Genomic DNA, 14,561 nt, shown 5'->3' on the forward strand with positions numbered 1-14,561 from the left:
CTCTCCCGTTGCGGAGCACAGGCTCCGGACGCGCAGGCTCAGCGGCCATGGCTCACGGGTCCAGCCGCTCCGTGGCACGTGGGATCTTCCCAGACCGGGGCACGAACTCATGTCCCCTGCATCGGCAGGCGGACTCTCAACCACTGCGCCACCAGGGAAGCCCTCTTTCTCTTCATAATAGTACTCAATAATGTAAATATATCTTCCTATTACATATTAAATATATTAAGATATAACAACATTACTGAATACGCGTTATTGGTATCCAGCATGGTGGCTGCAGAGAGCTCAGGATTCCAAAAGCAAAGCATGTGTTTAGAGAGAGCTTTAGAGCTTTGTTTTATTTTGCATTTTTCTTATTTAATGGAAATAATTTAGAACTATAGAAAGGGAGAAATGTTTTAAAGAAGTGAAAATTTTTACAGACAGCTGATTGGGAACTGTTTTTGAGCTAGGATTTGAAGAAGGTCTTTTGGAAGTGTCTTTAAACAGAATGTGAAAAATTCATTCTTAAATAGTAGGCAGCAAAAAGGAATCTGGAGGTAGCTTGATAAAGTGAAAGGATTCTGCTGGAGAGGTGCCACTCTAGGAGGTCGCTGTTAACCTATTTAAAATAGTAAATAGTACAACATGTATTTATTTATTTACTTATCTAGGCTACGTAGGATTTACATGCCACCTATTTCCCAAAAGAATTTGAGACAGCTTATTCTATTAAATGTAATACAAACTGAGACAATAAAAATGTACTAGTTTTAAGCCCTCCCTCCCTCCTTCCTCACCAAAGAAAAAAGAAGGAAAAAAAGAAATTAACATTACTAAGGAAGAAAAGTGCTAATTAGCTAAATAGTCCACACATATAAAATGTTGGTTTATTCAAAATAATGTTATAATCATGTAAGACAACGTAGTATAAAGAATACTGAACTAGAAATCCAAACATTTGTAGTCTTGACTAGGTCACTTACAAGCTGTGAGACCTTCAACAAACATTTAGCTTCTCTGAGGAACATTTCCTTTACCTTTTATTGGTTTGTCTTTTCTGTCATAGCAATGTAGATATTTCCCAGTTTTATGCCCTTCAGATATGCTTGAGAATGTAAGGTTTGGTTAGAAACACCTGAGTTCACATATCAGCTCTGCTGTGTGGCCACAGGCAAAACATTTAGGCTTTTAGCCTTATTTTTGCATCTCTGAGATAGAGATCATCTTCACAATCCTCTGACTTTGGTAATTAAGGAAATGTATGTGTTAATGTCTGGCATGTAAGAAGTGCTAAAAAAATTTCCACTACAAAAGTTACCTGGTCCCTTGCCTGTCTCATCTGTTATTATAATTTAACTGTTATCAGTCTTCTATGGATCACTTCCATATTTATAACTGTAGTTCTGACCTCTTTTGTCGATTCCAGAATTTCCAAGTTCCTACTTTAGACATCTACAACTGGATGTTACTTTGGCATTTTAATCTGAATGAATCCAAAATCAGACCATCATTATATTTCAATATTGCAGTATTCTTCCAACAACTTTATGCCTCTCTTTTCATTCTCTACCACCCCATCTTCCTTATCACTCTTAGTCTTACTAAGTTCATTTATATCAAGGGTATTAAAAAAAAATCAGGGCTTCCCTGGTGGCGCAGTGGTTGAGAGTCTGCCTGCCGATGCGGGGGACACGGGTTCGTGCCCCAGTCCAGGAGGATCCCACATGCCGCGGAGCGGCTGGGCGTGTGAGCCATGGCCGCTGAGCCTGCGCATCCGGAGCCTGTGCTCCGCAACGGGAGAGGCCACAGCAGTGAGAGGCCCTCATACCACAAAAAAAAAAAAAATCAACATTTCATAACAAATACTTCTGCAGGGTCTAATTCATCTTTCTGGCCTTATGCTCTGGCCAAAGTGCTTATTAATGTACCCTGCATATTATATTAGTCTTTAACACCTAGCACCGGGTCTTCATACAGTAGATTCTTAACATAGGTTTCATAGATGATTATACAAATATACCAGAGAAATCTGTGTACATATAGCAGCACCTATTAGAAGGCTCATTTAATGTTTTTCATTTTAATACATATTCTATATCATTGTTGTTCTGATTTATAAAATAATTGTCTAATAGTTTTTTTTTAAATCCAAGCAACACAGATATAAATATTACAAAAATAGGAATTCCCCAAAATACCAGAATACATCCTAACCATTGCTAATGGTTAAAAAATATATTCTTAAAGAACCTTTTTTCATGCCCATCATTTGTATAAACATGTATTTTAAGCAAAAATGGGCTTGAACTGTACACATTGATATTATTTTCGGTTTGCAGTATCTATATGAGAAGCTAACATCCGTCTTCTCATATAGATACAATTTAAAAACAGGAAGAAAAAAGGGAAAAAATTTTTTTCTCCTTGTACCTCTTAGGATTTAGATTTATTCTCTTAACAACTTTCCTATATATCATACAACAGTATTAGCTATAGTCATCATGTTGTACATTACATCCCTGCTAATTATAACTGTAAATGTGAACCTTTTGACCACCTTCATCCAATCTCACGAGCCACTCCCCCACCCCCGTGTCTGTTTACTACAACTCTTATCTCTTTTTCTGAGTTTTGTTGTGTGTTTGCGCGCGTACGCATGCGTGTGTGTGTTTAGATTCCCCATATAAGTGAGATCATACAGTATTTGTCTTTCTCTGACTGATTTCATTTACCATAATGCCTTCAAGGTCCATGTTGTCACAGATGGTTCAGATTTTAATTCAATTATTGTTTTTCCTTTTCTCCTCCTGGAAGATATACTCCCTTTATAACATTCCCATAGCCAGACTCAAATTTCGAACGGTAGAGACTGTTGCCATCTTGTTAACCATTGTACTTTGCTTGGCTAGCATAGTGTCTGACACAGTGACACAGAATGCGTATTTTGGATGCATCGTCATGAAGGGCTCAATACTATAAAGGCACAGTGTGTTCTTTTGGCTACCATTTATAACTCAAGGAGTAGCTAGCTGTGTGGGTTTGGATGAGCTATTGATCTAACCTAGTATGACATTTTGAGACTATTTTAACTATCAGGTAAAAGGAAAATGCTTTAGTTAGGTCCAAAAAAAGGTGACACATATTTTCTGGAGAACAATACAAAGTACAATTTAATGGAATTTCACTTATTAATTTAAGGCAGACTGAATGGCTGTTATGGGAAAAGTTACCAAATTGATATCTTATATTTAGCATACATTTATCTCATCGATGATATGCTCAGAAATGGAGGAAATAAGGGGTTTGTGCTTGACAATATTTAATAAAATGTTATTATATTATGCCAATTTTTAGAAGTTATTAACTCAGCATAAAAAGTATGAGGGTGTTAACTTATTCTTTATAATCTTTTATCAAAGACTGATTTTCTTCAACGTGAGTTTTGCTTACTGCTCTATAGTCCGATCAAGAAGAAAGTAAGAGTACTTGAAGTACCATAAAATGTGAACCAAGTTCAAAATAGACATGGTTATAAATTATCAAGTAAGGAATCTGATTCCATAAAGCCATAGTCGCCTTACTTTATATTTACATGATATAGTTTACTGAATAATATTCATTTAAATTTGATACTTCAGTCAAGCTATAAAATAATATTAGAAAAAGAAGGAGACATATCTGCATTTATGAAAGATTTCTGAGATAATGTGACAAATCAAGAAGTTTCCTCATTAAATAAAACTGGAATATTAGTACCTCAGGTTTATATAAGAATTGAATGAGAGTACATTTTATGTGTTTATTACCAGTTTTTATTATATAGTAGGTCCTCAATAAATGTTAGTTATCATTTCTACCAGTTTTTCACTACTAAAAAAGTGCAATTATTGAGACAGATTATACACATTTTGGGGCTGTGGGGTACAAAGTGGCTGTCCAGGAAAGTTTATCTACCATCAGATTATGAGATTGCCTTTTATTCCAAATCCATTTCAATTTGAATATTATTATTATAACTTTTACCAATACTGTTTTATTTTCATTTCTATCATTTACATTAGGAAATCATAAATTTTGAAGTGAAATTAAATGAGTGAAGGACTAGGGTCTTTAAAAATCTTGGCAAGTGCTTAGAAGTTCCCTTCAGACTCATTATAATGGGCTGAAATGGAAATTTACCAAAATGTCTTCCACTAATTAATGATTAGTAATTGTAGGTGTCTTGTATTGAAAGACCCCTTCCCCTTATGCACCTGTGTTTCCCCTCTGCTCCTCCGGAAGTGTTTTTCCAGTTAGCAGTAACATTGTTAACTTTCTGGATCACTTACTATGTGCCAGGTAGTATGTCAAGTGATTTACATGCATTATTTTATTTCATTCTCATTACCACTTACGCAGTGGGCTACTTTCTTTACTCTTCCATTTCTTTAAATCAGCAACTTTCAAACTGCTTTGATTTGGTGACCCATCATTAGAAAGACATGTTACCTAGACTCTCAAAGCAGTGTGCAGTGTAGCCTTACAGTTCTATTCTCTCCATCTCTCTCAGTATTGCTCTCAACCCACTAAATTTATCTTACAGTCTACTAATCAGTCACCATTCACAGATTTTAAATAAAGCACTGCCTTAAGCGACAGTTCTAAAGCACTCATTATAACCTTTACCATTTGGTTACCATTTCATTCTGGACACATTCTTCCCCAGAGATAATGACTTTCAGCTTCAGTTTTGGTAGTTTCATGAAAGACAGTGTACTTTCACAGAGGCAGGTGAACCAAACACTACCCAATCCAGAGCCAGAAATGCCATGTCTAATTAGGAGTGTGTATATTCACTTTTAGAGTTCTAGGAATGTTGTTTCTTGATGGTCTTTGGCCACCTTCTAGCATAAGGCAGCAACATTTCTATAGATTACTCATATTCATTAAGCTCTATGACCTTAGCTACAATTATAAGTCTGTTTCTACCAAAGTCTTCTGTTCTTCAAAATCTTCGATTACATGAAATTGTCACAGTTCAGCAGTATGGTGTAAATATTTGTCAGTAGCCAAATACTTAATTCATAGTTAAAGCACCAGGCAAGCACTGTTGCTCCCTGCTTTTTCCCCCGCTTACTCCCAGTTTTGAGTTGACATCAGAGTGTTTAGATGCCTTTATTATATCAACTGAGAAAAATATTATGGTTAGATTTATTAATCTTCTAATTCACACGTGGTAACTTAATATGTAAATCTTTTTAGGCTAAAAAACCCTCCAGCCTAGGGTTGGGTCTACTTTACATGTTACTCATCTGAAATTTAGGAAAATAGAATAAAGTCAAATAGCCCACAATAGAATCCCCTAGCATATTGTTCTTTATGGGTTCCTATCCTCTGAATTAAATACTTAAACATGGTCACTTGTTACTTAATCTGCTTGAATGAATATGGCAATTTACATGTTCAATAGTAAGTCATGTATGAATAACAGGAGGTTTTGTGCTGTTCCATACATAATTTGCATTCAGTGATTTTTTTCCCCCATCAATTACTAATCATAAAATGGAACTTTCTTATTAACCTAAACTTAGAAAAACTGTACTGTGTTTTGATGACTCTGTCAGCTTTTAAATTCTGACTGATTTTTTAAAGTGCTTGATGCAACTGTTAAATATGCAGTGCTTCTTTAAACTTCTTTAGTGATTATTAAATAATCAAATTACTTCAAAGTGTAAAGTCCATCGTGTAGCAAAAGGAAAAATAGAGGATAGCCAGTAGTAATTGTATCTTTCCTATGCTATTTCCTGTGCCTTTTCCCTATAGTGGGTTTCTACTAGCAAGTTTTGTGTCAGTCATTGCATCAAAGGAAAACAGTGTTTTTTCCTTAGCCAGCTACTAAAAAAGAATGTACATATAAAAGTCATTAAAGGAATAAAAAGAAAAGGAAATGATTACTGTTGATAAAAAGACAGGATAGTTGTTATCTTTAGAAGGAGCTAGATTGCTAGAGTGGTTCCATGGATGCTTTTTAACTGTTAAACCATACATATATGTTTTAGGAAGTTTCTCAGTATATCTCATTTATAATAAAAGTGAGGAAGAAGAAAGTTCTTAATTTTAACTACTTATATACTACTTTTTTAATGAAAACAACTTAAATTGTAAAGTTGCATTAAGATGTAGGAGTAAGGGGAGTTATTATTATATCATTACACTGTTTTGAAGTTTTTAATTCAAAAAACTTAGAGGTTCTCTTAAAAGTTAATGACTAGCAGGTATAACCTCAAAAAACAAAAACATTTAAACTGTTTAAACTAAAAATTACAATTCAGTTTTCTATTTTAGCAGTATGTCTTAGATAATTGATGTAGAGCAGACTTCTTTTGTTTGCCATTTATTTTATGAAGCTATTTAATAAGACAAATCTTTTAATAATGTGCACATTATTTACTAGAAAGGCAAGTTGAAGCTAAATTTTTATGTATTTATGATGTGGAAAAGAAAATAGTGCTTGTCAAAATTGAGTATCCCTGTCTGGAAATATAGCCTACTAGTTACACAGACTCTTGAGCCAGATTGCTTGGGTTCTAATCTTTGCTCCACAAATTACTTGAAACTTCATGTAAATTAATTTCCTCATCAGTAAAATGCAGAAAATAATAGTACCTACTTTAGTTGGTTGTTGTGAGGACTAAATGAGTTATTGTATACAAAGCACTTTGCAGCGTGTAACATACAGTAAGTAGTATATGCATGATGGCTATTATTGTTATATAGCTTGAGCAAACAAGAAAAGCAGAAAATTTTATTTTTTAAGCACTTCCCTAGTAGTAATATATTTGACATATTGTTACAAATAATTGTCTGTTTTTTTGTTGCAGTGTTTGGGAAATGGGAAGTAATGACAGCTGGCACCTGAACTAAGTACTTTCATAGGCAACACCATTCCAGAACTTCAGGATGAATGGGGATATGCCCCATGTCCCCATCACTACTCTTGCGGGGATTGCTAGTCTCACAGACCGTAAGTTTGGTTATTTTATCTAATTTATGTTCTACTCTGACATTGATTTTTAAAGAGGCTATAACATTAATTATTTGCAGCGTCATAAATAACAAAATGTGTAAAGATTTTAGATTTTGAATGACACACAACATTATTTTCTTTGGTTTATTGGCATAAATGTGAAAGTAATAGAATTAGTGTAGTCAACTAATAATAGATAAGACCTTAATTTCTGTTTCATGCTAAGGACCCATTAAGAAATGGTAGTGTGTGTTTGTTTAAAGGTCTTATATGATAAAGGGATAAATGCAAAAGTAAGGATCAAAGAAGATGAAACAAAGCATTAAGAAAAATCAAAACCAAAGAAGCATGGGTTTGCATATAGGAACTATTACAGACTTTTAAAAAAGCGTTTATGGAAATGGTAAGTGAAACTGCCCTTCAAAGAAGAAAATTTGATAGCCCAACATAATCTGATTTCTTAGTGACGTTTATTTTGAATGTCATGTTTAGTAATCTTTTGGAGTTTGTCATAGACGCCAAGAGCCTATTTTACCTGAACACTTAAGTTTAAGAACATCTTCATTCTCTTGAGATTTAATTAGTGTAGCATAATATTTTAGGGACTCATTCTTTTGGTAGGCAACTCTAATTCTTAGTCCCTGGGTAATGGTGCAAAAAGCTCCTCACAATGTTAGTCTTTATCCTACCTGAATAAAGGGAAAAGGAGATTTGAGAGGGGAGGGTAGACCGTGAGGAGAAGACATACTTTTCTTTGTATAGCAAGCATTATGCAAGATATGGGGCTTCATAAAAGGAGCTATAAGAAAATAACTTCAAGAAATGTTTTCATCTGTTTTCCCCAAAATACTATTTTTTTCTGTTATTAATTTCCAGCTAGTTTAAGCGGGGGTAAAATAGATAACAGCCTACAGCTTTGCAGCAGGGCTAGTTTATAAAATCTGACATAACAAGAAAGTAGCCAGTAGGGTTAGAATAACTCAGGTAAGAAAGCTTTTGAAACAGTCTTTAGTTTTGGTTATCACTTTGTTATAGGTAAGGCATAAATTCATATGTAGGAGTACAGAATCAAATATACTACCAGGAATTTCTTTGCTAGGGGGCGGGGGCGGTGTCTGCCCATTATCTCAGCTGTACCTCATTTTAAAAATTTGCCCAATAAGCCCTACTTATTAAGTAATAATTTGTTTCCAGTGTTTTTATTAATAGAAACCCTGTTATTACCCATTGTGGCTGAGTGGCATGATAGTTATACTATATAGGTGATTAGAAATTAAACCAAAAACAAAGACACTGTAGTTAACTTTCTTAACTATTAGTTTAGACAAATGAACAAATTTCATTTATATGAAGATATTAAATAACTGAATTTAAACTACTGTAAAACATTTATGCCCTTTTGTTTGCTGTCAGAATAAAATGAAGAGAGACTATTTAGTAATTTATAACTTAAAGCAAAATTCCTTAGATATTTTTCTCCCTTCAGAATCCTATTCTGTGGACATTGTTCTGCTACCAAAGTGAACTCTTTATTTTTGTATTTATTTAAGCTTTTAAAAACACACATTACTTGTCTATCTGGTGAAGAGTCAGGTATTGTTACTTGGTTTATTTATTTGATTCTGATAAATCTTATAACAGAAATAATACAGTCTCAATTCTTGGAAATTACTTAGTTTTTAACCCTTCTTTTTTTACTCACTTATTAAATTAATAAAGATTTAAGACATGAAAAGTTAGCACAGAGTTTTATTCTTAGAGAGTAGTATAATCTATTATGGTCCAAGGGATGTTTGGGGAGTTTTAATAGAGTTGTTTGGGGTTTGTTGGGGGAGAGACGGAATGCCTTTTAATAAATTTGTCACATTTATAACTTATTTTTAATCCCCAAATACATTTAAACACTAAAGAGATTTCTTTCTGTCACTCAGTTTCTAATAATATGATTTTATTCCCAATAGTCCTGAACCAGCTGCCTCTTCCATCCCCTTTACCTGCTACAACTACAAAGAGCCTTCTCTTTAATGCACGAATAGCAGAAGAGGTGAACTGCCTTTTGGCCTGTAGGGATGATAATTTGGTTTCACAGCTTGTCCATAGCCTCAACCAGGTATCAACAGATCACATGTAAGTACAATCTGAAATAAAATGAAAAGTTTTGGTCTTACTAAGAGAATCAGTATTCCTGGTTTTACTTTTATTTCAAAAAAATTTTAATACATAGTTTATTTTAAATTATTTGAATATCCAAGTGAGAATATAGCCTTACTGTGATGAGATATTAATGAGATTTAAATAGGCCATAGTTATTTTGAGACAGTAGTTCTGACCATGTGATTCTATGAGGATCTTTTCGATTCTTATAATAATCTTGGAATTCATCAAGACGGATGTGTGCAGAGGTCTAATGTTGCTCACGAAGTTAGCTCCCTTTTTCCTGGAATTGCTGGAGTAGTTAGAATTCCCAGGCACTAGGACTTTAATGCTGGCTTTATTTGGAGTAGGCTTATATGCTTTTCATGTAAAGTATAACAAGAACTCAAAGATTAACTTCAAGGCTACTACAGAATTTGGGACTAATTTTTTTCCAGGATTTATCATACAATCTGAACATAGGTGTGTATTTTCACACAATAGACTTTTAAAATAATATGCACTTAAATTACATAGCTTATTTACAGAACTTTTGCACGAGTATACTTTTTAAAATTTACTTTTTACTACAAAAGCAGTATATACTTGTAATATCTCAACACAAAAATGTAAAAAAGTTCACAACCCACTACTCAGCGGTACTCATGTGTCCTTCCATTCTTTTACTGTTGTTTAACTTAAAGTTCATTATTTAGGGGAATGAGGATAAACCACATTATAATGGAGAGGTCTCTGCCATTAGCTGTAGCACATACTTTAGGGCCATTTTTAAAGCTGATGAATTTAGGTGAAATACTAAATGTGAATTTTCTGATGGAGAAACTGAGAAATGATTGGTTATGTCACTCCAGAAATTCAACAGTGCCTAAATATTATATCACTTCTTATACATGTACATCCTTAATCAAAAGTTTTCACCACATATTTAAAGAGATAAGGGAAATAGCACATGTATAGTTATGATTTATTATATGGAGAGCTGCTTTAAGATTGCCCCCAGAAATTAATTTTATCAGTGGATACCATCTTTATGAATCTTAACTAGATTTAATGAGTGGAACAGTGACGTGTAGAATATAAGATTTAAAATACTGCCTATATTTAATTTTTTTATCATTTACCTTCCATACTTGTGAACTTAATTTGCTACTTCCTAATTGCAGCTATTCTTAACCACTTGCTTAGGTTTTTTCCCCTGATGGCTTTATTTGAGAAGAGAATAAAGAGGGGAAAATTATGTAACCTTGGGTCTTGTCTTAACCAATGTGCCAACATTATTTCATTCAGAGGACATGCTCAAAAAGACAGATCCACTCACATTCAGATGTAAGGGAGAAAATATATTCCAAGCCCAAATACCAACTTCTGTGCATAATTATCACTTCTACCCTTCCATTATTTTGAATAGTTTAGAATAGACACTATTTTCTCCTTTGAAACTAATATGAACATTCTTAAATAAACTTAAAATTCCATAAAATAACGTTTGGGGTTTTTTTTTTTTTTCTGTTTAAAATAAAATGGGGGGGGGAAAGAAGTCCGTAGAAGAACTCCCCTCTACCATTTTTTTGATAATTCTATTTCTTCTAGGATTAGCGTGTTCAAAAATCCACAAAACTGTTAGACATGCTTGTGTAATTTATTTTTATACCATAAGTCTTCTTGATTTTCTGCCTCAGCATTTTCTGAATTTCACTGGTGAATTCTTAATCATCCATCACTGTTTTAATGTTTTGTATTTATTTTTTCAATGCCAGAGAGTTGAAAGATAACCTTGGCAGTGATGATCCAGAAGGCGACATACCAGTCTTGTTGCAGGCCATCCTGGCGAGGAGTCCTAACGTTTTCAGGGAGAAAAGTATGCAGAACAGATATGTACAAAGTGGTGAGGTTTTTAATAATTGAATTTCATAGTATATATATTTTTAATGTGTCCCATATTAGAACTTGTTTCACATGTAATTAAAGTCAGGTGTGTCCTTTAACAAGCTAGCTTGTCATCTGTTAATGCCGTGTTGATACCTTGAATGAAGCCAAGAACGAAAAGGAAACTAAACGGATGTTAACATTCTTGCAATTTAATATGTAACTAAATTCCTTGGGAATTAGGCAAAGCTTAATACGTGGTTTGCTAGATATTTCAGACTTTATTAGTTCATTCAATGAAAAAGCTTTAGGAATTTTTTTTATTTAAAAAAATCATAGAATAGATATGAAAGGAGTCTTCATTAATCAAATAATAAATAAAAATATCTGCAGAGCTTCTCAACATGTAGTACATGTATAAATAATTATACCAGGTATTAGTTTTAGAATCGATGGTGACTATATTCATGGTTATGTAGTAATTGGTTTAACACTTCTGTTGCCTTAGCAATAGAAAAAGGTTTATAATAAGTATTACTATTAAGGAAAATTCTATTTATAGTAAGCATTAGAAAACCCATAAAAATGTGATGTCCAACACAGATATGATTTTTCTGTAGTCAAGAAGAACCTTTAAGTTAGGAGCATTGTTCTGGTCTGAAGCTTACTGAATCAGGCAAGCCCAAGTACTTGCTTCCCTCTCAAGATTAAAACAGTCAGAAGGGAATAGTTTAGAGAACCCAGGAAGGTCTAGTTTATTTAATTGGTTACTTGTATTCAAGAATATTGCCACATTTATTGACAGTACCTCCATGAAGCTTGCCATTCCATTTCTTAGTTTTATTTTTTAATAGTATTACTTTGTTGATTCTTTATATTTGTGTGTAAGTTGTGTTTTTAAAGCAATTGCATAGTTACTATCCATTTCCCAAAGTGAATCCAGGGAAATTTCCTTTCAGGAAATCAAAGGTAGGTATGCAGGGCAAGACTGTATCTTCATCAGAACTAATAAGCTAGATGGCAGTAGTAGGAGACAGATAGGAATGGTGAAAGGAAAGCTAGAATTACACATACTCTGGAAGAGTGTTGGAATGAAAGAAAATATGGAGAGATTGTTGATTGGAAGAAAGGCTATAGGCATACCTCGTTTTATTGCACCTCGCTTTATTGCGCTTCTCAGATATTGCCTGTTTTACAAATTGAATGTGTGGCAACCGCACATTGAACAAGTCTGTCAGTGCCATTTTTCCAGCAGCGTTTTACTTTGTGTCTCTGTCACATTTTGTTAATTATCACAATATTTGAAACTTTTTTATTATTATTGTATGTGTTCTGGTGATCTCTGATTGGTGATTTTTGAAGTTACTATTGTAATTGTTTGAGGGCACTAGGAACCGCGCCCATGTAAGACAGTGTAATCAATAAATGCATGTTTTGGCAGGACTGGCAGTTCCCCTCCTTGGGCCTCCCTATTTTCTGAGACACAACAATATTGAAATGAGGCCAGTTAATAACTCTACAATGGCCTCTTAAGTGTTCAAGTGAAAAGAACAGTCACATGTCTTTCACTTTAATCAAAAGCTAGAAATGCAGGCTTCCTTGATGGCGCAGTGGTTGAGAGTCCGCCTGCCGATGCAGGGGACACGGGTTCATGCCCCGGTCTGGGAAGATCCCACATGCCGCGGAGCGGCTAGGCCCGTGAGCCATGGCCGCTGAGCCTGCACGTCCGGAGCCTGTGCTCCGCAACGGGAGAGGCCACAGCAGTGAGAGGCCCACGTACTGCAAAAAAAAAAAAAAGCTAGAAATGCTTAAGCTTAGTGAGGAAGCCATGTCAAAAGCTAGGATAGGCCAAAAGCTAGGCTTCTTGTCCCATATAGCCACCTAGCAAAGGAAAAGTTCTTGAAGGAAATGAAAAGTGCTATACCCCAGTGAACACTTGAATGTTAAGAAAGCTAAATAACCTTACTGCTGAGATGGAGAAAGTTTTAATGGTCTGGGTAGAGGATCAAACCAGTCAGAGCATTCCCTTAAGCCAAAGCCTAATCCAGAGCAAGGCCCTAACTCTCTTCAATTCTCCGAAGGCTGAGAGAGGTGAGAAAGCTGCACAAGAAAAATTTGAAGCTAGCAGAGATTGGTTTATGAGATTTAAGGAAAGAAGCCATCTCCATAACATAAAAGTACAAGGCAAAGCTGCAAGTGCTGATGTAGAAACTGCAGCAAGTTATCCAGAAGATCTAACTAAAATAAAAAATGAAGGTGGCTGTGCTAAACAAAAGATGTTCAGTGTAGACAAAACAGTCTTGTATTGGAAGAAGATGCCACCTAGGACTTTCATGGCTGGAGAGGAGAGTCAATGCCTGGCTTCAAAGCTTCAAAGGACAGGCTGGCTCTCTTGCTAGGAACTAATACAGGTGGTGAATTTAGGTTGAAACCAGTGCTCATTGACCATTCTGAAAATCCTAGGGCCTTTAAGAGTTATGCAAAATCAACTCTGCCTGTGCTCTATAAATGGAATAACAAACCTGGATGACAAACATGTTTGTTTATAACATGGTTTATTGAATACTTTAAGCCCACTGTTGAGATCTGCTTCTCAGAAAAAGATTCCTTTCAAAATATTACTGCTCATTGACAGCACATCTGGTCATCCAGGAGCTCTGATGGAGATGTACAACAAAACTAATGTTGTTTTCATGCCTGCTAGCACAACATCCATTCTGCAGCCCATGGATCAAGGAGTCATCTCAGCATTCGAGTCTTATTAATTTAAGAAATACATTTCATGAGACTCTAGCTTCCATAGATAGTAACTCCTCTGATGGATCTGGACAAAGCAAATTGAAAACTTTCTGAAATGTTTCACCATTCTAGATGCCATTAAGAACATTCATGGTTCATGGGAAGAGGTCAAAATATCAACATTCACAAAAGTTGGAAGAAGTTGATTCCAGTTCTCATGGATGACTTGTGAGGGGTACAAGACTCCAGTGGAGGAAGTAACTGCAGATGTGGTAGAAATAGCAAGAGAGCTAGAATTAGAAGTAAAGCCTGAAGATGTGACTTAATTGCTGAAATCTCATGATTAAAGTTTAATGGATGAGGAGTTGCTTCTTGTGGATGAGCAAAGAAAGTGGTTTCTTGAAGTGGAATCTACTTGTGGCTGAGATGCTATGAAGATTGTTAAAACGGCAACAAAGGATTTAGAATATTACATAAGCTTTAGTTGACAAAGTAGCAGCAGAGTTTGCGAGAATTGACTCCCAATTTTGAAAGACGTTTTACTGTGAGTAAAATGGTGTCAAATGGCATTGCGTCCCACAGAGATGTCATTCATGAAAGGAAAGAGTCAAATCAATGCAGCAAACTTCATTGTTGTGTTATTTTAAGAAAGTGCCAGAGCCACCTCAACCTTCAGCAACCACCATTCTGATCAGTCATCAGCCACCAACATTGAGCAAGACCCTCCACCAGGAAAAAGATTACAACCTCACTGAGGGCTCAAACAATGGTTAGCATTTTTTAGCAATAAAGTATTTTTAAATTAAGGTAT

General features: G+C 34.9%; 1 protein-coding gene across 11 annotated transcripts in view; it reads left to right on the forward strand.

The window, feature by feature from the left end:
• The window catches only part of NIPBL (NIPBL cohesin loading factor), a 215,050-nt gene that overhangs the window by 62,578 nt on the left and 137,911 nt on the right, over positions 1–14,561 (forward strand). For all 11 annotated transcript variants that reach the window (XM_089908775.1, XM_089908777.1, XM_089908774.1 and 8 more), the window contains 3 exons: positions 6,846–6,988; positions 8,953–9,118; positions 10,903–11,030. In XM_089908775.1, coding sequence (XP_089764901.1) covers positions 6,925–6,988; positions 8,953–9,118; positions 10,903–11,030 — 358 coding nt within the window. In that variant the 5' untranslated portion in view covers positions 6,846–6,924. The remainder of the gene's footprint in view (positions 1–6,845; positions 6,989–8,952; positions 9,119–10,902; positions 11,031–14,561) is intronic.

Source organism: Delphinapterus leucas, chromosome 3 (genome assembly GCF_059928025.1).
Source record: "Delphinapterus leucas isolate spDelLeu-1000000601 "Yukka" chromosome 3, BTC_Dleu_Yukka2, whole genome shotgun sequence".
Classification (NCBI taxonomy): domain Eukaryota; kingdom Metazoa; phylum Chordata; class Mammalia; order Artiodactyla; family Monodontidae; genus Delphinapterus; species Delphinapterus leucas.